The 26,036-nt window shown below is 48.3% G+C and overlaps 1 protein-coding gene across 4 annotated transcripts in view; it reads left to right on the top strand.

The window, feature by feature from the left end:
- Nucleotides 1–26,036, top strand: part of Slc66a2 (solute carrier family 66 member 2) — a 39,044-nt gene that overhangs the window by 2,333 nt on the left and 10,675 nt on the right. For 2 of the 4 annotated variants that reach the window (XM_075968189.1, XM_075968190.1), the window contains exons 3-4: nucleotides 4,936–5,069; nucleotides 15,167–15,220. In XM_075968189.1, coding sequence (XP_075824304.1) covers nucleotides 4,936–5,069; nucleotides 15,167–15,220 — 188 coding nt within the window. The remainder of the gene's footprint in view (nucleotides 1–4,935; nucleotides 5,070–15,166; nucleotides 15,221–26,036) is intronic. The other 2 variants (XM_075968191.1, XM_075968192.1) reach the window with 1 other exon arrangement.

The following is a 26,036-nucleotide window of genomic DNA, read 5'->3' as shown; positions in this document are numbered from 1 at the left end:
GACCTTTCTGTGTACTGTTGGAAATGACCTGAGGTTTTACTAACTAGTATTAAAATCAGTTAAGACCAATCACATTAGGTCAGGAAGATGGCTCCGAGTGAAGGAACTTCCTGCCAGTCCTGAGTTCAGTCTCCTCCACATGATGGAAGGAGAGAATCAGCTACTTCCTGTTAGTTGTCCTCTGACCTCCACATATGCAGGAATAAATGTAATAACTCTACATTAAATAAAAACACGCCCACTTTGTATAGTTTAGTGAGCTTTGTCAAAGGCGTCCACCCTGCATTTTATGAGTAGAGAGTTCGCTCTGCACTTCTGCATTCTGTCCCAGCGCCGGGCCCCCTGTGTCCCAAGAGTGGGTTCTTGGCCTGGGTCTGTGAGTCATAGTGAGCTAGTGAGCTGATAGAAGTGGAGTGAGTTGGTCACTGGGGTCACCTTGCTGTTTGTTTTTTGGGCCAGGTGACTTCCAAGGAAAGGGTCATTGAGTTCTCACTTTCGTTTTTTTAAAAAGCTGGGGAATTGCATTTCAAAGATTTCTTCTTCTTGCTTTCCCCTGAGAAGAGGGTAGAGGTCCCCAGCTTGGCTGCCTCCGTGACTGCCTGCAATGAAGGAAGTAGCCCTAATTAAATCTAAGGTTGAATGGAAGCAGATCCTTTGGTGTAACCGTGCGCAGACTCTTCTTGGTGGTTCTGTGTGCGCAGGGTGGAGCCTTGCTTTCAGGCAGGCTGCCCAGTGTAGTCCAGCTTACATAGGGACAGGACATTCACTTTTTGGCTTGAGGAACAAATTTTCTCCAACTACTGCCTGAGATTTGACTACTGACCTGCTTTGGGGCCATCAGGAGTGAGGCCATTTTCCTTGTGTGCCATAGTGGAGAAGGACACTGGGACTGGTCCCCCTGCCTTTGTGCTGGGGTCTCTGGGAAGACCTCAAATACTTTTCATCATGGGTGTTCAGTTGCCTTCTGTGGGGGCCAACCCTTGTCCACACATGACCTCTTCAGTAGACTCTGTATCCCAGGATGTCGCCCTGTGTACATGGCCTCAGTTTCCCAGAACATTCTAGAGGACTGTGAGGAAGGGAGGTGCTGAGGGTCCTGGCCCTCCTGACTGTTTCCACCTGGGAAGCATCTTTCCAGGCGCTCACGGGATGAAAGCCAGAAGTCTGGTTAGTGTCTGGGACATTGCTGCTCTTCTGTAGCCACACTGATGCTTTGAGGAGGTGTGGGGCTCTCCTGTGCTTCTCCATAGAGCTTTCTGTAGCCTCAGTCTTGTGGTCCCTCTCAAGGTTTTGCAGCTCAGCATCCTCTCAGATGTCACACAGCCAAAGGCTGCAGTGTCTATGCTTCAGTGGGAGCAATACTGGAACATGCACCCCTTCCCTGTCTACACAGCCCCCTCTCCCCCAGTGGAGAGCAGGTCCGGGATGTGGCAGACTCCAGATGAGTTTGGAGCCCTTCAAACTATGAAAGAATTAGAACCTTCAGCCGTTTTCTTTTATTTATTTATTTATTTATTTATTTATTTATTTATTTATTTATTTATTTATTATGTATACAATATTCTGTCTGTATGCCTGAAGGCCAGAAGAGGGCACCAGACCTCATTACAAATGGTTGTGAGCCATCATGTGGTTGCTGGGAATTGAACTCAGGACCTTTGGAAGAGCAGGCAATACTCTTAACCACTGAGCCATCTCTCCAGCCCCTTCAGCCGTTTTCCAACACTAACTGGGACCCAGCCCTCAGAACTCACTGGAGGATGGCTGCATGGTTTTTTGGTTTGTGTTTGTTTAGGTTGGGCAGTCCTTCAGACTGAGTTAACTGTGAGAACCCAGGATCTCTGGAACTTCTGAAACTCTCAAGCCTTTATTTCTTAGAGTCCTCGTCATGTTATGGAACTCACCTTTCGCAGACTGTTCTCCAGGAAACGGGAGTTCTAGGATTTTGCACTTTTGATGTTAGATGCTGGGGCCAAGTGATCCGTTTATGTCAAGTTTGCAGACCAAGATAGGGAACAGAAGCAGAGACGGGCCAGATGGGGCTGCAAGACTGGTGCCCAGGTTCCTCTTGAGCAAAGTTCGCCACCCAACCTGGTAGATCTGAGCATGGTGGTGCTGAGTCTCCACCACTGCTGGCAGCAGGTCCTGGCTGTGAGCCTGAAACACTGAGAGGCTGTAACATTCTGCTACTAAGGCGATAAGTTTCCTTTGATATGGAGGGAGTAGCTGTAGAGATATCTAATCTCCTCCGTAGGAGTTTTTCTGTTACTTTGGGGCTTGGAGAAGTTGTCTATAGAACCAGTTGCTGGATTTCTCCAACCTTGTGCCCCCTGGCTCCAGCGCATGCCTCCCCATGATAAGTACCAGCTTTTCTCCCTCTGAGAGTGGTTGAACTCACCATCCCAAGCTATGTGATGGCAATCACCCCTTGCCCGCAGGTGTGTTAGCAGGAGGGGAGCAGCGTTCTTAGATACCCTCAGGAGGAGATGGTTGGCATTAGTTTGGTAAGAAATGGCACCTTTCTATATCTTTGAAAATTGATGATGTTAAAATTTTCCTATTTATTTTGTTCCTTATGCCTTTCAGAGTTGTGCTTTTTGAGAGTTTGTGCCCTGTTTCAACTGCCTTCCCATAAATAAGGCCAGTCAGATCCTCAGCTCTGCTTGCTGGCACCCTGTTAAGTGGTGCCCTCGCTTCCTGTGACCACCAAGCTCATTGGAATTGACTTTGATGTGGCGCGTGGTAGCTTAAACTTTGACCTTTTCCTCTGGAGTTTTTCTACTAGCAGGTGCCTTCAGCCTCTTGTGGCCCTGAAGTGACACCTTCCCATGTTATCTCCCCATGTAACCATCTTTGTGAGCAAATTGCCAGCTAGATAGCCAGTGAGGAAGAATACTTCCTAGAGCGACTAAGGCTTGGTTCTGTCTCTGAGGTTATGGTTCACAATTTTCAAGTGAAGATACCAAAGCTCTAAGATGGTGGTCATAAACGCAGAGATCTGGGGACAATGCCGTAACCACAGGACCCGGGAACATACCTAAGAACAGAGCTCGTCTGCCTGGGCCAGCTCCGTTTCCACTCTGTACCCAGGTTGTCCCTTTTCTTTGTCTTCCTGCCAGCTCCCTAAGCTCTCCTGACCTCAGGCAGCTGCTTAGTCTGTGGGGCTTCTGAACTCCCAGGGGACATTTGGGCCTTGAGGCCTGCACAGAGGACCTGTCCTGGACTCGGAAGATACAGTCTTGGCTTGCTACCCCACAGGAAACTGAGACATGCCCCATTGCCGAGGGAAGCCTCCCTACAGCATACCCTCCCTCGTGGAAAACCTTACTGCTGACTCTGCTTCCCTGGGCTATAGCACACCCTGTGGGGAGATGTTTACAGGAAGTCCAGAGCTCTTGGAAGGCCCTCAACTGGCTAGGATTCTCTCTGACCCAATGGCTTGTAGGCACAACTTTCAGGAACTGAAGCTTTTGGGTCAGTTAAAGGACTTCTGTGCCATGCATGATGGGACAGCTTTTCCTCACAGAATGCGCATTCCTGGCCACAGAGTCTTTGAGATACAGGCAAGGTTGTCTCCCTGTCTCCAGCTGATCTTTTACAAATTGCTGTCACCGCAGTTTTGTGAGATGCTTTTATTGTATAAATTATTAATTTATTGCCAGACTTGGCCTGGAACTTACTTCATAGTCCAAGCTAGCCACGACCTTATGGTCCTCTGGCTTCAGTCTCCCAAGTGTGTGTTTATCGGAGTGTACCATTCACCCGGTTTGGTTTTCGTTTGTGGATTAATTTTTAGCAAGCTCCTGGCATCGTAGCAGCCGCATGGATGATGTGATAGGCTGTGTCCCTGAGCAGGCTTGGCGCTAGCTGTGAATCCGCAGGACCATTTCCCCGTGTCCCTCCTGTATGGGGTCAGGAGCTGCCTTAACAAGGCCTGGAGGTCCCTCCTGTCCCAGGAGACCAGTGTCGTGAGGGGCAGGATGGGGAAGAGAAAGGCTGGCACTGTTGCTAGGTCCCACAGTTTTCAGGAGGGGATGGAGTTGTTGGGCTGCTGTGTAGAATCTCTTATTAAACTACATGCGCTAACCACCAATTAAGGTCTTGGAAATCACTTTCTTGCCAAGCAAACTCCGAGGCCAATGCTAGCCTGTGTTTGTGCTTTACTGCGGTGGGGTTAAGACTGGGTTGGGACCTGCCTTTGGAGATGACCTGTAGGGGCTTGTCTCTGCATCACAGCCTGGTGGAATTCTGCTCTGCCAAGGGTGTGATCCCCAGACCTTGATGGTTGCTGAGTGGCAGTTCTGCCCTCCAAAGCTGGTGGCCCAGTCCGTAAACTATTCAACCCTAGTGGAAGCCACCAGAGTGGCTGGGGGAGGGTAACTAGGGAGGGAAGGTGGCCCTGGGGTGGAGGAAGGACCTTTGGTGGGGTACCCCTGATTGCCTTCTCTTCTTAGTGGAGGATGTATGTGGAAATTGGACGAGGCTACATGTCTTCACAGACGTTTCCTCTCTAGGCAGGAAGCAGAGCTACTGCGGTCTGGAAATAGAGTCTTGTCTAGTTAATATTAGATTTTGACAGGAGGGTAGGTATGTAGGGTCCCCTCACACCAATCTGTGGCCCTGGGTGGGTGTCTGAGACTAAGTCACAGAGTCCATGAAGGGGAGACGTGGCTTTGGAAAAGCCTCATTTGGGGATGATGTTCCAGGTCTCCTGCTGAGTCTGGCCTGGGTCTCTTGGCCCTTCCCCTTTCTAGCCAGTTCCATATAGACCCTGGAAGGAGAGGCAGCTGGTGCTAGGGCTGAGGTATGCACAGACTCTCGCTGCCCTCCTTTCCAGTGTGCAGCTCAGGTTCTGGCGGAGGAAGGGCTGTGGAAGTGCCGGCAGGGCCGGTGCCGGCTTCCCTCCTGATGCGGGCGTGCTCTCTCCCTCCCCAGGTTTGGAAGGCACTTTGAGTCCCCGCTGCTGTGGCAGAGCATAGTGATGATCCTCACCATGCTGCTGATGCTGAAGCTCTGCACCGAGGTCCGGGTGGCCAATGAGCTGAACATTAAACGCCGTTCCTTTGCAGGTAGGTGGTAGCGTCTCCTAGAAAGTCTTGCTTAGGCAGCAGACAAAGCTTAGCTCTTGTGAAGCAAAAAGAGAGAGAGAGAGAGAGAGAGAGAGAGAGAGAGAGAGAGAAAAGAAAGAAAGAGAGAGAAAGAAAGAAAGAAAGAAAGAAAGAGAAAGAAAAAGAGAGAAAGAGAAAAGACACTTCAGCATTATCTAGGTAGCTTTTATTTCCCAAAATGGCAATTGGCTGTAATTGATAGTAGTATTTTTCCATACTGCAAACATTTCACAGTTTGAAACAATTAAGATAAGACTTTCTTGGAATCGCGTGAGGTTTTAACTCCTCTTCCGGCGCTTGTGTTCACATCCTGACTGCGTGCTGTCACAGAGGAACTGGAGAAGGCAGCGTCATGTCTGTGTGCAGCTGCCCGGTGAAGGAAGCCCCGTCAGTATGCCCGTTAGCCTTGCCTCACACACACAGGCACCCACTGAAGGTAGAACACACCCAGGGTCTGTGTGTTCTGTGGTCTGAGGACCTGGGCAAGAGCCATCCCCTGCTAAGCACACGACACTCCTTGACGTTGGGCAGCTAAGAAAACACAAAATACTCGCTGTTTTTGTCCTTTCCTTCCCAAAAGCTCTGATCTGGCACTCTGTAGTCAGCGTAGGCTGGCTGGCTTCACAAGAAGACTTAAAATCCTGCCTCCTATTCTAATTCTATTTACTTTTATTTGTGTTGGTGTTTTGCCTGCATGTATGTGTGACGGTGTCAGAGATCTTGTAGTTATAGACAAGTGTTAACTGCCACGTGGGTGCTGGGAATTGAACCCGCGGCCTCTGAAAGAGCAGTCAGTGCTCTTAACCACTGAGCCATCTCTCCAGCCTTTTCTTCCTAGTTCTAATTCTCCTCCACCTCCTCCTTTCTGGCCTTAAACTCTCAATCCTCCTGTCTCAGTGCTAGGATTATAGGCACATACCACCATACCCAGCAAAAGCCTTCCTTTATCTTTCTACTAGCGAGCTAGCATAGCTCTCTCTTGTCTGAAAGAGAGTATGTTAATCTTGCTTATAGAAATATTTGGTTCAGTGTTTAGTTTGGGAGCTGCTGTGGTGTAGGCCCATATTTCTATATGGTATGGCAGACAGGCTCTCAAACCATAGTTCACACCCGAGGTGGCCTTCCTGACAGGCTGTCGCTACCCCAACAAAGGGTCAGATGTTGTTGTGCTCTCTTTTGTAATTTGGAGGATGCCTGAATAGAGATGCCAGTTCAGGCCTATGTGACAGAGCTAGCAGACAGAGCAGGAAGAGAGGAAGACTTGACAAAATGGGCATAGAAAGGTGTGGTCAAAGGTGTAGACAAGACTAAAGCCATTCACCTGATTACCTAGGAAACAGAATGCTAATGAATTTCCCCCTCAGTTTGAGTTTTTTTTTTTTTGGTATAAAGGCTGTTTGGAGAATAAACAAGAGGAATTTTCAGGATGTGCACTCAGGATTCCATGAGGGATCACTGAGAACCCCCCTCCCGATAAAGCCATGTGAGTTGAGTTGTGTCTTTATTCCCGCCTCCACACTGGTCCAGAGAGATAGTTTATGTTGGGGCTAGCACTGGACCCCGACATAATGGCGCCCAACGTTGGGCCTCTTTATTTTTATTTCTGGTCATTATTTTTCCCCATTAACAGGATCCTTCTGTGTTTCTGTTCCCACCTGGTTTTAGTAAAACAGTTGATGCCATCTCTGTCTTTGTAGAAAGTGGCCACACTTGGTTTTGTGGGAGAAGCCTATAAGGTTGATAGCCCATGTCCATCTTCTGCTGTGTTCTCACCAGTTCTTCCCATTGAGAGCATCCTTTATCTCCCCGGAGTATCTATTTCCCATCCTCCTGATGTGATTTTTGTTATCACGACACCAGTGCTGGTTCTGATTGTATTAAGAAGTCTATCTCGAGAGGAAACAGGATATCATGTAGGAGCTGAGGCTTCGTGGCTCGATGTGGTACTCCGGCTTGCTTCCTAGAAGCATGACCTGCCTGCCCTACTTCTCTGTTCCCCAAGCTTCCATATAGCTAGATCTGAGCCCCTCTGAGCCTCAGCGTCCACTTGAAACAGATGCCATCGTGGCTGCAGGATGGTGGGTCCCTAGCCATGCTTACACATGCGAATGCTGAACGCCTAAGTTGTACCCAGGATGCTAGAGACTTGCTGTATGTTTGTACTGCTTCTGGGCTGCAAATACAAAACCAGGTTTGTGGCTTCGATTGCCATGTGGTTTGGCTCTGATTGTGACCCATGTCAGATGATGGCTACAGAAGGCTTGCACCTTACGCAGTGCAGCAGATGTAGAGCGTGGCTTTTGTTTACTCAGAACCACATTCTACTTGTCCCTTCACCTCGGGTGACTGTGGTGAGTGCAGGGAGCTCTAAGAACATACCAGGGTTGGGAGTGTCATACCACAGCATGATCTAGACAAAAGTGTGTGGGCAGTGGAGTCCCAGTTGGCCTCTTGTGTGCTGTTCTATGTGTGTATAAGGCAATATTTGCATTTTGATAACTAGGATTGAATTAAAATAGTAGACCACAGTTTTCAGGGCTAGGCCTGAAATATGAATTTTTTTAGGGACCCATTATGGGCATAATATTGACCCCAAGGATGTCCCCCTAATTTAGGAAGGGCCTTTGTGGATGTGATTAATATTGGTGATTATGAGGAAGAACATTATTCTGGGTCTCCTTTGTAGTCTAATTTGAAGTACTAGAGCAGGACCCACCTCATGAATTTGAGGGTCACTAGCCCTCAGACCTCTCGACCTCTGCAGAGGACAGTGGAGCTTGTCTGAGAATTATACTTTTGCTGTTATTATTTATTTTTGGAGATAGGTTCTTAGCTATCCTAGGACTTTCCACATAGACCAGGCTGGCCTCAAACTCACAGAGATTCTCCTGCCTCTGTCTCCCGAGTGCTGGAACTAAAGGCCTGCGCCACCACACTCAGCCAGAGAATTCTTGATGTTTATGTCTTTAGCACTTCATGTTTTGAGTCCAATTCATATTTACAGGGCTCGTGTCTGCTTTGCTTAGGTCACTGGGCTTCGTGTATTCCTGAGTGTAGTTCTCATGAACTGTGGGGGGGGGGTGTCCATTTCCTGCCATCTCTAGGAGGAGGAGGGTGGCGCATGAAGAAACTCAGACATGCACTCTGGTGCCAGCCCATAGCGTCTCAGTCCTGCAGCTGCCGAGGCCCTGCAGGAGGTACCTCTCTTTACACCAGCAGCTGACTTTACACAAAAGGCCGGTGCCTCCTAATGAGCCACTGAGCACCGTCCCAAGCATAAATAGGGCGTGGAGCCCTGTGGGCCTCATGAGGCACAGTTCAGGCAAACTGGCTGTGAAAATAACTAACGAAGGGCTGGTAAGAAGGCGCTTGTCATCAGTCTGACTGCCCAAGTCTGGTCCTTGGGACCTACATGGTAGAAGGAGAGAAATGACCTCTGTATGTTTTTCTCTGAATTCCATATGTATGTCATGCCATGCATGTGCACACACATATACGCAGATACATAAATGTTAAAAAGTGGAGAAAAACCAATTGGTATAGACTTGTTTGTGCTATGTGTATGTGTGCACGCATGCTGCAGGCGCACACCATACAGAGGTCAGAGGAGGGCTCTGGGTGTTGTCATGGGGTTGCTATTGCTGTGATGAAACACTAAGACTGTCTGAGTTAGGGTTTCTATTGCTGGGAAGACGACATCACCTTGGCCTCTCTTATAAGGGAAAACATTTCATGGGGACTGGCTTATAGTTTCAGAGGTTTGTTTAGTTCATTATCGTCATGCAGGGACATGGCAGCATGCAGGCAGGCACGGGGCTGGAGGAGGACCCGAGAGTTCTACATCTTGATCTGCAAGCAGCAGAAAAGAAGACCAAATGAGCCTCACTGGGTGCAGCTTGAGCTCATGAGACCTAAAAGCCGCCTCCACAATGATGCACTTTCTCCAACAAGGCCACACCTACTCCAACAAGGCCACACCCACTCCAACAAGGCCACACCCACTCCAACAAGGCCACACCTCCTAATAATGCTGCTTCCTATGGGCCTATGGGGGCCGTTTTATTCAAACCACCATAATGCCCAAAAAGTAAGTTGGAGAGCAAAGGGTTTATTTGGCTTACATTTCCACATCACAGTTCACCATTAAGCGAAATCAGGACAGGAACTCAAAGAGAGCAGAATCCTGGAGACAGTAGCTGATGCAGAAGCCATGGAGGGGTGCTGCTTACTGGCTTGATCCTCATAGCTTTATTCAGTCTGCTTTCTTCTGGAACCCAGGACCATCAGTCCAGGGATAGAACAGCCTACCATGGGCCGGGTCCTCCCCCATCAGTCACTAGTTAAGAAAATGCCGTACAGCTAGATCTTATGGAGGCATTTTCTCAATGGACGTTCCCTCCTTTCAGATGACTCTGGCTTGTGTCAAATTGACACACTAGCTAGGACAGGTGACCTCTATTGCACTCTGCCTTATTCCCACTGAACCTAGAACTCAGCATTTTCCAGCTAGACTGGCGTAGCCATAGCAGCTTTCTGTGTGTGTTGTAGAGGACAGAATTCAGACCCTCATGCTTGCACAGCAAGTGCTGTACCCACGGAGCCATCTCCCCACCCCATAAAGACATTTGTGTGTTGAGACAGGGTCTCTCTATGTAGTCCTGGCTGCTCTGGAACTCAGTATGTTGACTAGGCTGACTTTGAGCTCAGAGAGATCCTCTTGCCTCTGCCTTCAGGATTAAAAGTCTCTGTAATATTAAGACAATTGGGAAAATTTTAAGCTTCTATCAACTGATGATTGATTGATTGATGAGAACATTGAGTTACAGCTATTTAAAAATGTCTTCACCCATGCCTTTCTTGGAAGGCAATGCTGTAACCTGACGTTCTCCTTAAAAAAAAAGCTTAAAAGCTTTCCAGGTGCCTCAGTATTATAGACCTTTTATTTTGAAGGTCATTAATTCAATTTGCCAGTTAAGATTAAAAACAAAACAATAAAAATAAAAGCAGCTGGGCATGAAGGCTCACGCCTTTAATCCTAGCATGGGGAGGCTAACTCAGGTCAATCTCCGAGTTCAAGGTCAACAAGCAAGCCAAACAGGGCTAACCTGTGAGACTCGAGCAAATTGCAAGCCAAACGGGCTACACCATGAGACTCCTTTATCAAAAAATTAAAAAAAGGAAAGAGAGCAATCTAAAACATCAAATACATGATGTATTATTGTCTTGCTATACAGAACACGCAGAGTGGAGGCTCTCAGTAGACTTTGAGGACAGCAGAGGAAAACAAAGGAAAATGGGTCCCTGTGGCTATTTTAAACCTTTTCATACCTTTTCCAAGTTTTTTCTTTTACAGCCAGTGGCTTATCACAAAATCTGTGTAATTTCCAAAACTAGAACCCAACTTAAAAATGCCATGCATTCCATTGAGACTCTTTTCCAGCCTCCCTCTGCTCACTTATAATGAGGGCCTCTAAATATCAAATCTGGGGAGGCAGGGACAAGGGTGGCCCCATGGGACAGCGTGATGTCTCTTCCTGCCAGGCAGGTGCTCTGTGCCTCTGGAGCCCGTGGAGAGTGGGCCTGTCCTGTAGGTTTCCAGTTTGTTTTTGATTGATGGGGATTTTATAAGATTTGATAGGTGGGGATTTTATTTATTTATTTAAGATTTTTATTTTTATGTATTCAGGGTTCTTCCTGTGTGTATTCTACCTACAGTACAGAAGAGGGCACCAGATCTTATTACAAATGGTTGTGAGCCACCATGTGGTTGCTGGGAATTGAACCCAGGACCTCTGGAAGAGTAGCCAGTGTTCTTTACCTCTGAGCCATCTCTCCAGCTGCCTAGATGGGGATTTTATAGGTGGGGCTTTTAACATTTATGAAGTGGGGAGCGAGTCGAAGGAAGCTTGTGATTCAGCCCACACTGGGAGCCCACCGTAATCCCCCCCATTTGAACCCACACCCACTCACGCTGCACAGGTGCTCTACCATCAAGCAGTATCCCAGCTCAGCCTCGTGTGTTTTGAGGCACGCTCCAGACATCACTGCATTTGTGGATGGTTCAAGTGTAGTGCTAGAACAGGGCTTCTCAACCTGTGGGTCACGACCCCCTTGGGGGAGGGCATCCGACAACCCTTTCATAGGGGCTGCCTGAGACTATCGGAACACACAAATAATTACCTTGAGATTCATAACAGTAGCAACATTATAGTTAGGAGGTAGCAACGAGATAATTTCATGGTGTGTGTGGGGTCACCACAACATGAGGAACTGTATTACAGGGTTGCCACGTTAGGAGGGTTGAGAACCCCTGCTCTAGAAGCTGGTATAGGAAACAGTCAAAGTACCCATGCCAAAATACCAGTGTCCAATTCCATATACTTAAACATTCAGTTTTTGTGGAAGTTTCTGGTGGTTCGTTTTGACTTGGCTACGTGGTCCCCTTGAGGCAGGGTCTGAGCACTCTTGAGGGCTGGTTATCTTTTTTTGTTCAGTCACTAGGCCGAGTCTTTGCCTTTTTTTTTTTTTTAACATTAGTTACTCTTGATCTAGAATCCCTTCCCAACTCCCCTTTCCCTGCACTGCCCACCATTAACTGTGGTGTATCTGCTGGTCTCCAATTCCATGTGGATCTCTGCATTCTGCAGCAACAGCAGCAGACCAGAGCTGCAGACTCCGAGGGTCTCCAGGAGGCCCTGTGGTGGACCCTTCAGTAGGCATCCAGAGCTGCAGACTCCGAGGGTCTCCAGGACGCTCTGTGGTGGATCCTTCAGTGGGCATCCAGAGCTGGAGACTCCGAGGGTCCCCAGGACGCTCTGTGGTGGACCCTTCAGTAGGCATCCAGAGCTGGAGACTCCGAGGGTCCCCAGGACGCTCTGTGGTGGACCCTCCAGTAGACCCTTCAGATACCAGTTTATGCCTCTCTGCCCTTTTTGTCCTAGAAAAGAATTTTAAAGGTAACTGGATTCAGAGGTTGACTGGGCCCAGGATGTCTTTCTAGGTTTTGAGGACACTCTGTTGTCAGGGTTGTTGGCACTGAGGGGATCCTTTAACCTTGAGGGCTGCACAATGTTGGTTCTTCTGTTGGCTAGAGCACCTCTGGCCAGAGGTTCCACATCCAATCACTGAGCTGCTAGGGTTGACTGTGGAGGAAATGGAGGTCTCCAGTTTTTGCGGCTGACTTTGGAAAAGCTGCAATGATGCCTTTGCCATCAAGCTGATATGAATTCAAACCCGGTTGGTGGCATGGTATGTTCTATTTGGCTGCTTTTGTTATATTTGCTGGTGCCCAGTCGTTCTGGCCGGTGGGGATGCCTGGGTCAAGGTCTTTGGACCCTTGCTCCATCTCTGCAGGATGCTAGCATCATCTCTGCTCTAGGCTACGCTGGATCACGCCTTCGCAGAGCTCTAGTATTGGATAGCGCTGGCACAGGCCATGGCTGTCATCTGGCTTTTTCAGTGGGTCGAGGTGGGAGGTGTGTTTTGGAGAAGGAGCCCCTCATTACTGCACAGATTCTTCCTGCTGAGCCCTTGTGGTGAAACCAGCTCAGCTTCAAACTGGGCTCCACTCTTCCACCACCTGTGTCCCAACCATGTTTCTTAGGAACCCAAAGCATTCTGAGATGTGGGCCATAGCCCATGCTGCTTTCATAAGCGAGAAGAAAGATGCCAACAGTGTGGTTGCTGGAGCAGTGGGTGGATTGGAGTGTTATACACTCAGGGTTCACTGATGTTCTGGCAGAGATGAGCCTCAGAGTCACCATGAGCAGTGCCTTTAACCAGATGCTCCACCAGCTGGATATGCGTGTCCATTTGAGTGGCTTTGTTTCTCACTTTTGTTTGTTTTCTAATTTAAAATTTGTATTTATAGTGTATTTTTCATTTTAAATTTCTCTAAGTAGTTATTTGATAAATTGTTCCTCAAAGTCAGATAGTTAAATGCATCTGTCTCAACTCCAGTGCCCAGAGCTCCCTCCAGGTTGGGACTTTCTAGGTAGATGGGCAAGGTCCATTTATGGGCTAAGCTTTCTTTTATTGTGATGAAATGTTCTAAATTGGTGGTCACAGTGACTGCCCCTCTGGGTGTGTCAGAGCCATTGAGCTGTAAACATTCCTAGGGAGATTTTTAAGGAGTGCTGTGTGAAAGGACTGCCTTTGCAAGAGCTTCTCTGCTGCTTCTGGGAGTCACGGTAGGAACTTCTGTGTTGAGCCTGTATCCCACCCCAGCTCTATGCTTGGCTCTTGGCTCTCCTTGGTTTTATCCCTCTCCATCCATCCCACCTGCAGCCAATGTCCACAGCCTGCCACTCACATGCCAGTCCAGGTGGTCCTGCTATGCAGACCCGCCTTCCTGAGTCTGGGACGTGGGGCACACCTGCATCATATGAGTACTTGCTTCTTAAGACCTCCCGCATGAGCCCTAGGCCTTATCTTTGGGTTACCCTAAAACTGAAGCAGTGGAAGAAGAACCTGGCTGTGTCTTTGTTGCAGACTGGCCTTGGAAGTCACATAGCTTCTTTTTTTTTTTTTTTTGGTTTTTCGAGACAGGGTTTCTCCGTGGCTTTGGAGCCTGTCCTGGAACTAGCTCTTGTAGACCAGGCTGGTCTCGAACTCACAGAGATCCGCCTGCCTCTGCCTCCCGAGTGCTGGGATTAAAGGCGTGTGCCACCACCGCCCGGCTCACATAGCTTCTGAGGACTGGAAAGGATGTGTGTGTGCGCACACACACACATAAACACATGCAGACACACACACACAAACATACACAGACACACACTTAAACATAGATACAGACACACACACACACACTCAAGGGTAAGACACAAGCTACACTTCCTGATGGGCATCCAGCCATTTCTGGGGATCCAGACCCCGAGTGCCAGCGGCAAATGGAACAGATGTGTAGAGATGCATGATGGCTGCAAGCGCTTCGTGCTTTTCTCAGCCGTTTTCAACTCTAAGCTTGCTTGGCTCTGAAAACAGGAGGCCAGAGGACCTTCAGGTGCCTAGGGGCATCACATGTCCTGCACGACTCAGTCTTGGGCCACCGTTGGGCCTTTGCTCTGTCCATTTGTGCCCGACTGTTCCAGCGTGTTCTCTCTCTCGTTCTGCATTTGTGGGTCTTGATCTTTAAAAGAGGCGCCAGTAAAATTGACTCGACTCATAGCTGGGTGCCAGACGGCTCCACTTCGTGTGGTGCCTGTGGTCTGAAAACTGCAGATTTGGTGACAGGTTTTTTTTTACTCCTCTTTGGTAGCCACCTCCTCGGGGAGAGGTCATCTGCTGTCAGCTTCCAGTTGTTTACTTCCACAGAGTGCTGACAGGGCACAGCCTGTGACCTCACCTCTGTTTCAGCCGGTTAAACCCCAGAAAGCGAGAGTCTGCCAGCTGCCCGAGGTGCCCTGGCATGGAAGGCTCTGGGCTGTTGACCTGGTGCAGTACCAGCAGGGAGGTTAAAGCATAACTATTGATTGATCCTGACGTACTGTGACCTGTTCCAGGTGAGATGTCTGCCCAGGCAGGCGGAGTTTTTTCGTCATGATGTCGCTGAACCATGCCTGCCATATTCACCGTGAAATCGGCTGCCCTTTGGCGGTGGACCTGTGGCTCTGTGTGCTCTAAAATAGCTGTATCATGTGGCCTGTAAGAGCATTTTAGCCCCAGATTAACTGTTCTCAATCCCAGGCTGCCTGAGCTTCTAGGGACGTGAGAATTGGGGCTTGTCACACCAAGGTAGTTAATGTCCCTTGGCTGTAGAAAGTGAGAACTTGCTGGCTTAGATGTTGGTGGGTGTTTCCCCCTCGTCCCCTTCCCTCGTTCTCCCGTGCACTGTCTGAGGGTCTTATCAAGAGAGGGTAGATTGGAGAACAGTTCAGAAAGTGAACTTTTGAACACACAACAAGAAAAACCTCTTTTCTGCCTTGGTGTTTTTGTTGTTTTGTTGTTGTTTGTTTTTAAAGAAATGTGTCTCTGCCAGGAACACCCACTTCCCAGTGTTAAAAACAGTCTGTTTTTGTCTCCTTTCTTTCTGTTTTGTTTCTCTCTCTTTTTAAATGTAGCCACAGACAGTAAGGATGAAGAACTCAAAGTCCCCCCCAGGCGGCCCTACCTGGGTATGTACTGCAAGACTCTCGCTTCATTTCCCTCTGTCAACACTTCTCCCTGCACTTACCTGATCTCACAAGCTGCTTCACCAAGCATGTTCACGCATGATACACTTAAGCCCACAGCTCTGCTGCTCTCAGCCTGGAATATTTAGAACCTGCCGGTTTCAAGGAAAGAAAAATGGATGCAGAAAATTCAAGACTGCAAGCTTTTAAGTTTATTACGAGCTAATTCTTTTCGATGGTGTGCAAAGAAAATTATCATCACCATTCCCTCTTGAATTGCTCATTGCTACTCTGTAGCGGTCACGCAGGCTTCTAGTGATCCGTGCTGCAGCTTCCCTGGACTGTTGGTTCTGGACCAGTTCCTGGACTTCTTGAGATTGCCCACATAAAAGGTCCACCTCATCAGCAAGAAGGGAGAGCAGTTTGCGTCCTTTCCCGCCTTCCCTGATCACCCCGGCTGGATGGAGATGAGAGAAGATGTGTGTGTTCCACTCTTGGTTCCACTGATGACTTCTATCTTTCCTCATTTAGGGTCACTTTGTCTTTTCACAGTTGCCTTTAATGGCTGAAGGGAGCGCTTGTTATTGCGAGCAGAGGGGGTTTGTTCTGCTGTCATGGATGGCACTGGCTAAGCACTGTGCTGTGTCTGTGGAGATGATGGCGTGAGTTTTGCCTTTTATTCATTTTTATGGTGACTGGCGTTTGATTATGATGTCTAGTTACTTCTTAACCGCTGGATGCCATTGTTAATACTATGCTGAGGATTTTTTTGTCTCTATTCCTGGGAAGTTTTTGGTCTGGAGTCCTTTTCTTGCCATGGCTTTGGTTTTAGTATATCCTAAATGTAGGCTAGAATTATTCTGAATACTGGATAATGAAGTAAGTTCTTGTGTTTGTGAAGGATTGGGCTAATTCCTCTTTACAATTTTGGTACAAGTACCTGGTAAGGCTGGTAACAGTGTCAGCTCCACCTATTGTTCTATGCCCTTCTAGATCTTCTGTTGCTTTCTTCACCCATCATGGTTCATTAGTACTATGGCTTGGTTTCAGATTCATCTCAACAGACTTCTCCAGCTGTGGGCATATAGTTTTTCTGTTCTCTTTCTCTCTCTTTTTTTCTTTTCTCTCTTTTCCTTTTCTTTCTTTTTTTCTTTTTCTTTTTTTTGAGACAGGGTTTCTCTGTGTAGCTCTGGCTGTCCTGTAACTCACTTGTATAGACCAGGCTGGCCTTGAACTCAAAGAGATCGCTGCCTCCCAAGTGCTAGGATTAAAGGTGTGCACCGCCACCGCCCAGTTTTTCTTGGCACTCTTTTGTAATCTCCCCTGAGCATTTGGTGCTGGTCCTTCTTTTATTCCCAACTCTGGTGGCTTTAATCCCATCTTCACCCTTTGTTTTTTTGTTTTTTTTTCTTTTATTTATTTATTTTAATTTTTTTATTTTTCACCCTTTGTTTTTATTACTCACAGGAATGTCAATTTTATTGATTTTTCAAGGAATCAACTTTTGGTTTGATTGGTTTTTCTTTATCTAGTTTACTTAATTCTGCTCTGACTCACCCACTTTGGTTGTTTGTTTCCCACCTGGTTTTGCCACAGTTTATTAACATGGAGGATATTGATTTTAGTTTCTTTTTTCCCACTACTTTGAAACATCTGTGCTCACAGCCATAAAGCCACCCTGCGATGGTGAACTGGCCTCCTGTGTGTTTTGATCAGTTGTACTTTTTCCTCTCTGAAAGCGTTTTCTCATTTTCTTCAGTCCATTTACTATTGAAGATGCATCCCACCCTTCAGGTTTGTGAACCCCTCGCATCTCTTTGCTGGTTTCTAGGATCACCTGCTGTCACTGTAGAGAATGCATTCAGATATTCTGAGGGAAGCTTCGTTCCAGGCCCCTCCTCTGGTGTTCCCCCTCCAGGAGATGGTCTTTGTTGGCATAGAGAGGATACACTGTTGAGGGGAGGAGGGTGCCTGTTGAGTCATGGTTCACAGTGATACTGTGGTCTTTCCTCGTTATTCAGCCTGCCCAACTGTGTCCATTTTGAAAGTTGGCACTGGAATTTCCCATTGTCTGTTAGTTGTGTTCCTCCCCTTTCATTTCTCACAGTTGTTGCTTTCCTGATTTGGGGACAGTTGTTAGGGCCGTATGTAGTGTGTCATCCTGCTAGGCTGACCTTTCCTGTTGGTGCAAAATGTCGCCTAGGACATGGTTTTGTTTTAAAGTTTCCCTTCCTGCTCACTGTTGAACCCAGGGCACCATGCAGGGTAGGCACCACCACCAAGGTACCTACCTCCCCGGCCTCCTTTTTTCTCATGAGACTGGGTTCTCTCAGTTGCCTAGGTGGAACAGACCCTGCAGTCCAAGCAGGCCGTGAAGTCCCAAGTAGCTGAGTCGCTGGCCCACCCCACAGTTCTGGCTTAAGCCTTACTCTAATGTTAGCCTAGCCTCTGTGGATCACCTATGGTTACACTTTGAACAGTAGGTGGATGTCAGATTCAAGGGTATCCTGGGCTACATAGATAGCAAGAACTTGTCTCAAAACAAAATTTAAAAAAAAACTCTAGGGACGGTGCACTCCATGCTGATGAGCATGGAGACCTGCGATGTGTCCTGGGACCCCTGTGATGTGGCAGCAAGAAAGGACCAGCTCTCACATGCTGACCTTTGACCCTCGTGTGCACAGCATCGCACTCACACAGATAAATGCACACTAAAAATCAAAATGATTCCTACCCTATTACCTGCTTAATGTTTAATTAATGTTTTAATTTATGTCATTATTTTTGTCTTTTGTGTGTCCTTTTAACTTTAAGATAGTTTTTTGTAGACAATTGACTAATACTGTGGTATTTAATTCCTTTAGTAATTTTTTTTTTAACTATAGATTGATAGCTTTTTTTTTTCAGTAGTTTCTCTGAGGCTTACAATACAGATTTTTGCTTGTCAGAATCCTTTTAATTTGTCCTAACTTCATTTTTGGGGGGAGATAATGGAAAATCCTGCCTAATTCCTCCCTCTGTTTTTTGCTGGTGTGAGGACTGTGTTTGCAGTTTGTTTATGGGTGTTACAAATGTAAGCATGTATCTTCTAATTGTTACTATGTATAGATTTTACTCCTTTCAAAGATGAGGGGAGGGAAGAAGTTAGTTACTCTGTCTCGCTTCCTTACAAGTTTTGGCCAGCCTCCCTCCTGTCTGTGGGTTTGCATTACCACCTCAAGCATTGCTTTCCTCCTGTGCTGTTTTGGAAACTCTCTCATGGAAGGCATTTTAAAACATCCCCAATAGTACTATAACATACTGGTTTTCGGCAGTTCCTTTGTAATCTGGTTAAGACAAGAAAGGCGTGCATGTGTGTACTTGTATTCTTAGAGTTTTGTTTAATCTTTGTGTGTGGAGGGGATGTTTTTTCTTGAAACAGATTTTCCAATGCAGCCGAGGCAGTCCTCCGCCTCCTACCCTACCCCTAGTGCCAGAATCACACGTGGGACCCACTCACTCGTGTCTTTCATTTTTATATACACATTCCAGTTTTGTCCTCTGGGTCCGTTCACGTGACCTGATGTCACTTGATTTTCACGGGGAAAGCAACAGTTTCCCTAGTTCTTGTTTATCTGGGAACTTTGCTTTCTCCTTCATTAAGAGCTGTCTTAGGAGCTGATTCCTGGCTGATGGTTATTTTCCTCTTCAGCGCTTTGAACACCACCCCTCTGCTTTCTGAATTCGGCTGTGTCTGGTGAGAGGGCAGTGAGTGGCTCATCTTACTGGGGGTTCCCTGTAAGTGACATCATTTTTCTCCTGCTGCTTTCAAGATCTTGTCTCTGTCTCTGACATTCAGCCGTGGTTGGTGAGGTATGGGGACCTGTGCTTTGTACTTGAAGGTAATGGGGCTCCTTGGGTGGGCAGGTCTGTTTAGAGTCTGTACTCACAGAGTCTGAGTCCTTTTCATGTTCTTTCCCTCTCTCCTCCCCGTCAGGATGCTCTTTATGCCTGTCTTGCTGCACTCGGCCCTGTCTGTGTGTTTCTCATAGGCACTGTTATTGCCCTTCTTCAGGCAGTGTAATGTCCATAGAATTACCTTGAAGTTCCCTGGCCCTTCTGTTAGCGCAGGTCTCTTGTTGAGCCCAGACAATGGGTTTTAGTTCAGACACCACCTGACTCCAGCTGCTCCTGGTTCTCAGCGATTGCTCTCCCTTTAGAAATGCTCTTTCGTCCAGTGAGATGATATCCTGGACCTCTGTCAGTTCTTTATATCTAGTCTTTGGTTTCCTTTAGTTCTACATATGTTTGCTATTCTACATATACTTGCTATTCTGAAGTTTTTGTTTTGGTTGCTGTTTTTTTTTTTTTTTTTGGTTTTTGGGTTTTTTTTCCTGCTTAGTCTAATCTCTCTTCACAAATAATGTTTCTTGTTTTTTTGTTGTTGTTTCCCCCTCTGTAGGGACTACATCTCCCTGTTTGCATACTGGACATTTAAGGTTACTATTGTGACAGCCATGGACACTAATCTCATACCTGGGGGAAGCTGTCTTATTTGCTAATGTCCCGGACGCCCAATCTTCTGTATGCCTGATAGTTCTCTCTGGTCAACTTTGCGCTCCTGATGCTCTGCCCTCCCTGGCACCGCACTTGGCCTCCACTACCTGCAATGATAGCTCTGTTGATGTGATGGTACTCGGGGTGATGCCACATCGCAGTGGGCACTGGGGGACATCAGTGGGCACCGTGGGTCATCCTTATTGCTTCCTTTCTCCGTCAAGACAGTTTCTTGCTAAGTAGCCCTATGTAACCCAGATCAGCCAGGTGTTTGCCATCTTCCCAACTTAGTTCCCAAGTGTAAAAATTCTGGTGCCCTACCACCTCATTCCCCCTCTTTGTCATTCAGGACCCACATCTTCATTCTCTTGCTAGCCCTCTTGAGCCCACACCTGTGCTCTGAGTATCTGTCCCTTGGGGAGAGCCTTGGATTCTCTGCCCCCATACCCGTCCCCAGGACGGAACCTCAGATGCTGCTCCAGAGCCGGTAGCAAGAACAGTAGTGAACCTCTTGGGCCAACAGCTTCCTCCGAGAACGGCCCTGGGTGACCTCTGGTCTTCTCCTTCTGGAGGGAGTCCCCACTCTGTGGATGCTGTGATGGTGGCCCCCAGTATTCTCAGCTGTACACTTGTGTGGAGCTCCTGTCCCGAGTGTGCTGGCTGGGCATGGAGCCCGGAGCAGAGGAGCTAAACGGGAAGAGATGCTGACCGCAGCTGGACCACCGCTGCGTGCATAGACCCGCTGTCTCTGCGAGCTCAGTTCTCTGCAAGTCCTTACCTCACTGTTCTGCTTTTAACTTGGACCCCTGGGGTTAGAAGTAGGGAGGGGCTTCATCCAGGCTGACCACAGGCCTTGGACCCCTGGGGTTAGAAGTAGGGAGGGCTGCATCCAGGCTGACCACAGGCCTTGGACCCCTGGGGTTAGAAGTAGGGAGGGCTTCATCCAGGCTGACCACAGGCCTAGGTGCTGTCATCGGTCAGTGCCATCGAGGAATAAACTCGGGGTGGAGTGTTCCATGGGGGCTCACTGTCGTCACCGAGCAGTGTTGTTCATCAACTGCCGCAAAGCAGGAACCTTAAACCTTGTTGGGAGTGAAGGCACCATATTGGGTGGTAAAGCTGTTTATTGTGACGCCCCCTGGGCCAGAGCCTTGCTGGGCCCTCTCAGCTGTCTGTGAGCTGTGTTGCAGTGAACTTGTGTGGAACTGTTCGGGGCAGAGGTTGCTGTCATCCACTGCAGTATTGGTGGCCTGAAGAGTGCTCTCTGCAGGGTGACGTGACAGGCCTGGGCCGCTGAACCCTCTCTCCTCGGCTCATCTCTCCGCTGAAGGGAGCCCCGCTAAGGAAGAACATTTTGTGCTGACCGACTGCACCCTCCAGTGTTACCTGTCAATGCCATTGAGGGGAAAACTTGGAGTTGAGTGTTCCAACCCTCTGGTATGTTGGTAAGGAGAGTCAGAAGGGACTCCTGAAGAGAGAGACAGCATCCACAACACCAACAGCCTGTACATACGGAGCACCCTGACTCCAGCTTCCCTGGCTTTTGGAGTCACTGCCACAGTGATGTGGTTATCACCAGCGGCAGTGCCATGACATGGCCTTATTTGTGCAACTTCAGATTGAGACGCTGGCCTCCATCCCTGCTTGCTTTACTCTGGCCAGGCAGTGGGTGCTCCCAGTCAGTTTCCCAGGGGACCCTGTCTGGAAGCCAGGAGTGTGGAACTGAACATGGCACACCGCCAGCAATGCTGTCCAGCTTCCTTGGTGAGCTAGGGCTCCATTCTCAGAACACTGATTCTGGGTCGCTGAGTCGTCCTTGCCAGTCCTTTGTCTGTTGTGGGTGAGGGCAGTGCTGGGGAGGGTCCAGACCACCAGTCTGGTCTGGAAGGCCAGGAAGGCCATTTCAGCTTTCCTGGAGCCCTCAGGGCAGGCCAGACCCTAGGTCAGAAAACCATCTGAGTCAGAGCTTCCCATGTCAGGCACCAGAGAGAGGAAGTTCAAACAGGCAGAAACCAGAGCCCAGCACACCTTTACCAAGGTCAAGAGCAAATCAGGGATCCGCTCTTGAGGGTACACTCCTGGGGGTACGATAACAGAGTCACAGCAATTTATTTGGGCTCTTTTGTCTGCAGCACGCTGAGACCTGTTGACCTCAACACTCTGGGAAGTTGTGGAGAGACAGCCTTGTGTTTGGGAAATAACAACTTCAAATGGCTCAAGGGAAAAATAATAATTCTAGTCCAGATTTAACTTGGCGATGTCCAAATAAATAAATAAATAAAATAAAAACAAAAAGCTCCAAGCCTAGCCAGCCTGCTTGAGATTCATGCACAACCTTCTTTCTGCCACTAATGCTCACAGGAACTCTGACTGACAGGCACAACCCCTAGTCCCAGGGCCAAGCCTGCACAAGATTCCAGGGTATGGAGCCTCACCTAGAGAGATGACAAGAGCCACCTGGCCCAAGCCTGCTATAGGCCAGCAGCAGCACCAGGTTTCACTCCACCCAAATTCAGGTCAGATCCATCAAGAGAATTTTAAGATAACAGCAAGACCTCATGCAACGTGTGTATGCGCTTCATGGGGAGGGGGTTTGCAAGGTGGCTCTGCCCTTGCGTTGCTGAGCCTGATTCTTCTTGGTCTCCTGTGCAGAACCCTGGTCAGTTGTTGAGTTGCCCAGCTGGGGGCAGAGTACTGTATTTCCTGTCTCCTCTGATGGTTTAAAGCTGTCTCCCCTAATGCCGCTGTCCCCCAGAATGGTGGGAGCTGTTCTGGATTGTTGACCCAGGGCTCTGTGAGGACTGCGGGCCACGGGGATGCTCATTTTTTTGGGGGTGAGAATCACCTGTAGCCTCATGAGGTGGCCTTGTTCAGGGAGGCTCAGGACAAGAGTGGTCAGTGTTACTTTCAGCTGACGTGAATTCCTCTCGGCACTCCCAGATTCACAGACTAAGGTGTGGGTGGCCAGCTGGGCTCCTGCTCACTCCAGTCCACAGTCTAGACTTGTGTCTTTGCCACAGATATTATGGGACAGTATGGCAGCCACAGAAAACCTTTCTGGAGCTGGGCTGTGGGTCTGCCATGGTGGGGCTGAGTATCTTAGGGAACTGGAGAGAAACATGCCGCAGTCCCACTTGCCAGGTAGAGCTGGGAGGTTACATGTGGCACCATGCTGTCATAGGGTGGCCTGTCCTTGCTCGGCTCACTTCCCCTAACAGCTCCGTCTCCTGGGCCCTACTTCATGTCAGGGCCAAGTATTAGCACCTTTCTCCCCACCCCTGAGGTGAGCGCTACTGCTGGCCCTGGCGGTACCCTGACCTCTAGCTGTCATTTCTGAGAAAAGTTGAGAGACGTGTACCCTGTTCTCATTGGGTTTGCTCTGCCTTTTCAGGGGCTGATGATCATCGGCTTGAAATTTTTTTTTTTTTTGGTTTTTCGAGACAGGGTTTCTCTGTGGCTTTGGAGCCTGACCTGGAACTAGCTCTGTAGACCAGGCTGGTCTCGAACTCACAGAGATCCGCCTACCTCTGCCTCCTGAGTGCTGGGATTAAAGGCGTGCGCCACCATCGCCCGGCGAAATTTTTTTTTTTATATTTATTGAACTCTACATTTTTCTCTGCTCCCCTCCCTGTCTCTCCCCTCCCCCAAGGTCCCCATGCTCCAATCTACTCAGGAGAGCTTGTCTTTTTCTACTTTCTACTTCCCATGTAGATTAGATCTATGTAAGTCCCTCTTAGTGTCCTCGTTGTTGTCTAAGTTCTCTGGGATTGTGGTTTGTAAGCTGGCTTTCTTTGCTTTATATTTAAAAACCACCTATGAGTGAGTACATGTGATAATTGTTTGGGTTACCTCACTCAAAATAATGTTTTATAGCTTCATCTATTTTCCTGCAAATTCACGCTGTCGTTATTTTTTTCTGCTGTGTAGTACTCCATTGTGTAAATGTACCACATTTTTCTTATCCATTTTTAGGTCGAGGGGCATTTAGGTTGTTTCCAGGTCCTGGCTATGACAAAGCTCCTACGAACATAGTTGAGCACATGTCCTTGTGGCACGATTGAGCATCTTTTGAATATATACCCAAAAGTGGTATTACTGGGTCTTAAGGAAGGTTGTTTCCTAATTTTCTGAGAAATCACCACACTGGCATCCAAAGGGGTTGTACCAGCTTGCATTCCCATCAGCAGTGCAGAAGTGTTCCCTTTCCCCCACAACCTCTCCAGCATAAGTTGTCATCAGTGTTTTTGACATCAGGAGGTCCCAATTAGTAATTGTTTCTCTCAGTGTCTGTGCTGCTGGGGTTCTATTTAGGAAGTGGTCCCCTGTGTCAATGCGTTCAAGTGTACTTCCCACTTTTTCTTCTATAAGGTTCATTGTGGCTGGCTTTATGTTGAGGTCTTTGATCCATCTGGACTTGAGTTCTGTGCATGGTGATAGATATGGGTCTATTTTTATTCTTCTACATGTTGATATCCAGTTATGCCAGCACCACTTGTTAAATATGCTTTCCTTTTTCCATTTGATATTTTTTTACTTCTTTGTCAGAAATCAGGTGTTCAAAGATGTGTGGATTGATATCCGGGTCTTCTATTCAGTTCCAGGCTTGAACTTTGGACAGGGGCTCAGAGAACCCAGGCCCTGCCTGACAGCATCCCAGACACTGCCGCTCTCGCACTCTGGAGGACGGGTCTTGGTCTCACTTTGCTCCTATGGGAACGGGAAGGCTTTGCCTGAAGTGGCGCAGACAAGCCACACGAGGGTGCTGGCGGTCTGCCGTAAGAAGGGCCCTGGGTTGTAAACTTCAGGTGTCAAAGCTGCCTTGTGTAACTGTGCTGTTCTTGGTGGGGGTGGCAAGGTGGCATCCTCCACTGCCCTAGCGATGGGCCCTTAAGGGCAAACAACAGCAACAACAAAAGCTTCCTGGCCTGGCTTTGGTTTCTTTCTGTTCTCAGCAATGTGGTGGACCCAGTGTTTTTCCCTGTCACAAAAGTGTGGGGGCTACCCTGGATTCAGGTTCTGCTAGCTGGGTTCAGGAGGACTTGACTTGTCCTTAGACTTGAGAATGCTGCATTTTCTTCCATGTGCTTCTTGGCCGCTTTCTGTCCATTCCTTTTTCCCATTTTTTTTTAAATTGGGTTGTCCATCCATTTGCACATCATAGAATGACATTGGGGCTTTCAGCAAAGCTTCTTTTAGGTTATGAAGTCTAAGTGTCCTGCAGCGTTCTCTGTACTGTCTGTCTTCACTGGGGTGCTGTGCCTCCCCTGCCATCTCCAAGTCTTCTCACAGCCTCTCAGCAAACAGCTGGGATTTATCCCTTGTCCCTTATCCTTTGCTACCTGCTGTTGAAGGACTACCTCTGACTTCCCCGATCATCGCCTGCCATATGTGATGACGTTGCATTGAGCCAATGGCTTCTTTCTGCTACTCTGATGGGAATCTGTTTACCTCCGACGGTCAGTGAGCTCTCCCTGCAGGCACTGGAACACACAGGGAGACAGTGTAGCCTGGACCAGCCCCCACCCCCGCCCCGTAGTTCAGGGCAGCTCTGCTCGCACCTGCTGCTCCAGAGCAGGCTCCTTTCAGGATTGGGCATCTCATCTGAGGGCCCAGTGCCTGCTGCCCCTTAGGCCATCATCAGGATGCATTGGTGCTGCGAGTGAGTCCAGGCCTGCTTGGCATCAAGAAGGCTCTAGAATGGAGATAAACTAGAGCCAAGCATAGTCCACAGGCCATCAGCACTTGAGTCTTAACTGTACATGGCATGTGGTGATATTCCCATTTCCCCTTGCATGGCTGTAGCCCTGTAGTGAGCCCTGAGTCAAACTTTCATTGATGTGTTGGTGGCACTTCTAGGCTGTTAGGCCCATATGCGTGTTGCTGAGGCTGGGGAGGGGGACCCCAGAGACCCCAAACCCAGAAAGGCAGGTCTTTATTGTGGAGTTTCTCCTGGGCCCAGGCTCCAGTGAGACTTGTAACCTTGGACAGGGTGGTTCCTTAACATCTCTGAGCCTGGTAAGTGAGGTGGGTATGGGGCCACATTACCTCCAAGCTAGATAGTGTGTGACGCACAGCAAACACTATTTGGTGCAGGTAATCTAGTCAGGGTGTGCTTTCTGGGGTTTCTCCAGATTACTCCTTTTGGTCCTGGTTCACCCCCAAAACCAAAAAAGAGCTTCCCGGGTAGTATTAGAAATGACCTTTTTAAATGTGTTGAGTCTGAGTAATTGGGAGGAAGTTAGCCATCACCCTACCGCACACACATGCACGCATGCGCGCACAC

Source organism: Microtus pennsylvanicus, chromosome 4 (genome assembly GCF_037038515.1).
Source record: "Microtus pennsylvanicus isolate mMicPen1 chromosome 4, mMicPen1.hap1, whole genome shotgun sequence".
Lineage (NCBI taxonomy): Eukaryota > Metazoa > Chordata > Mammalia > Rodentia > Cricetidae > Microtus > Microtus pennsylvanicus.
Note: the sequence above shows the minus strand (reverse complement) of the source record. Positions and strands in the feature narration are given on the sequence as shown.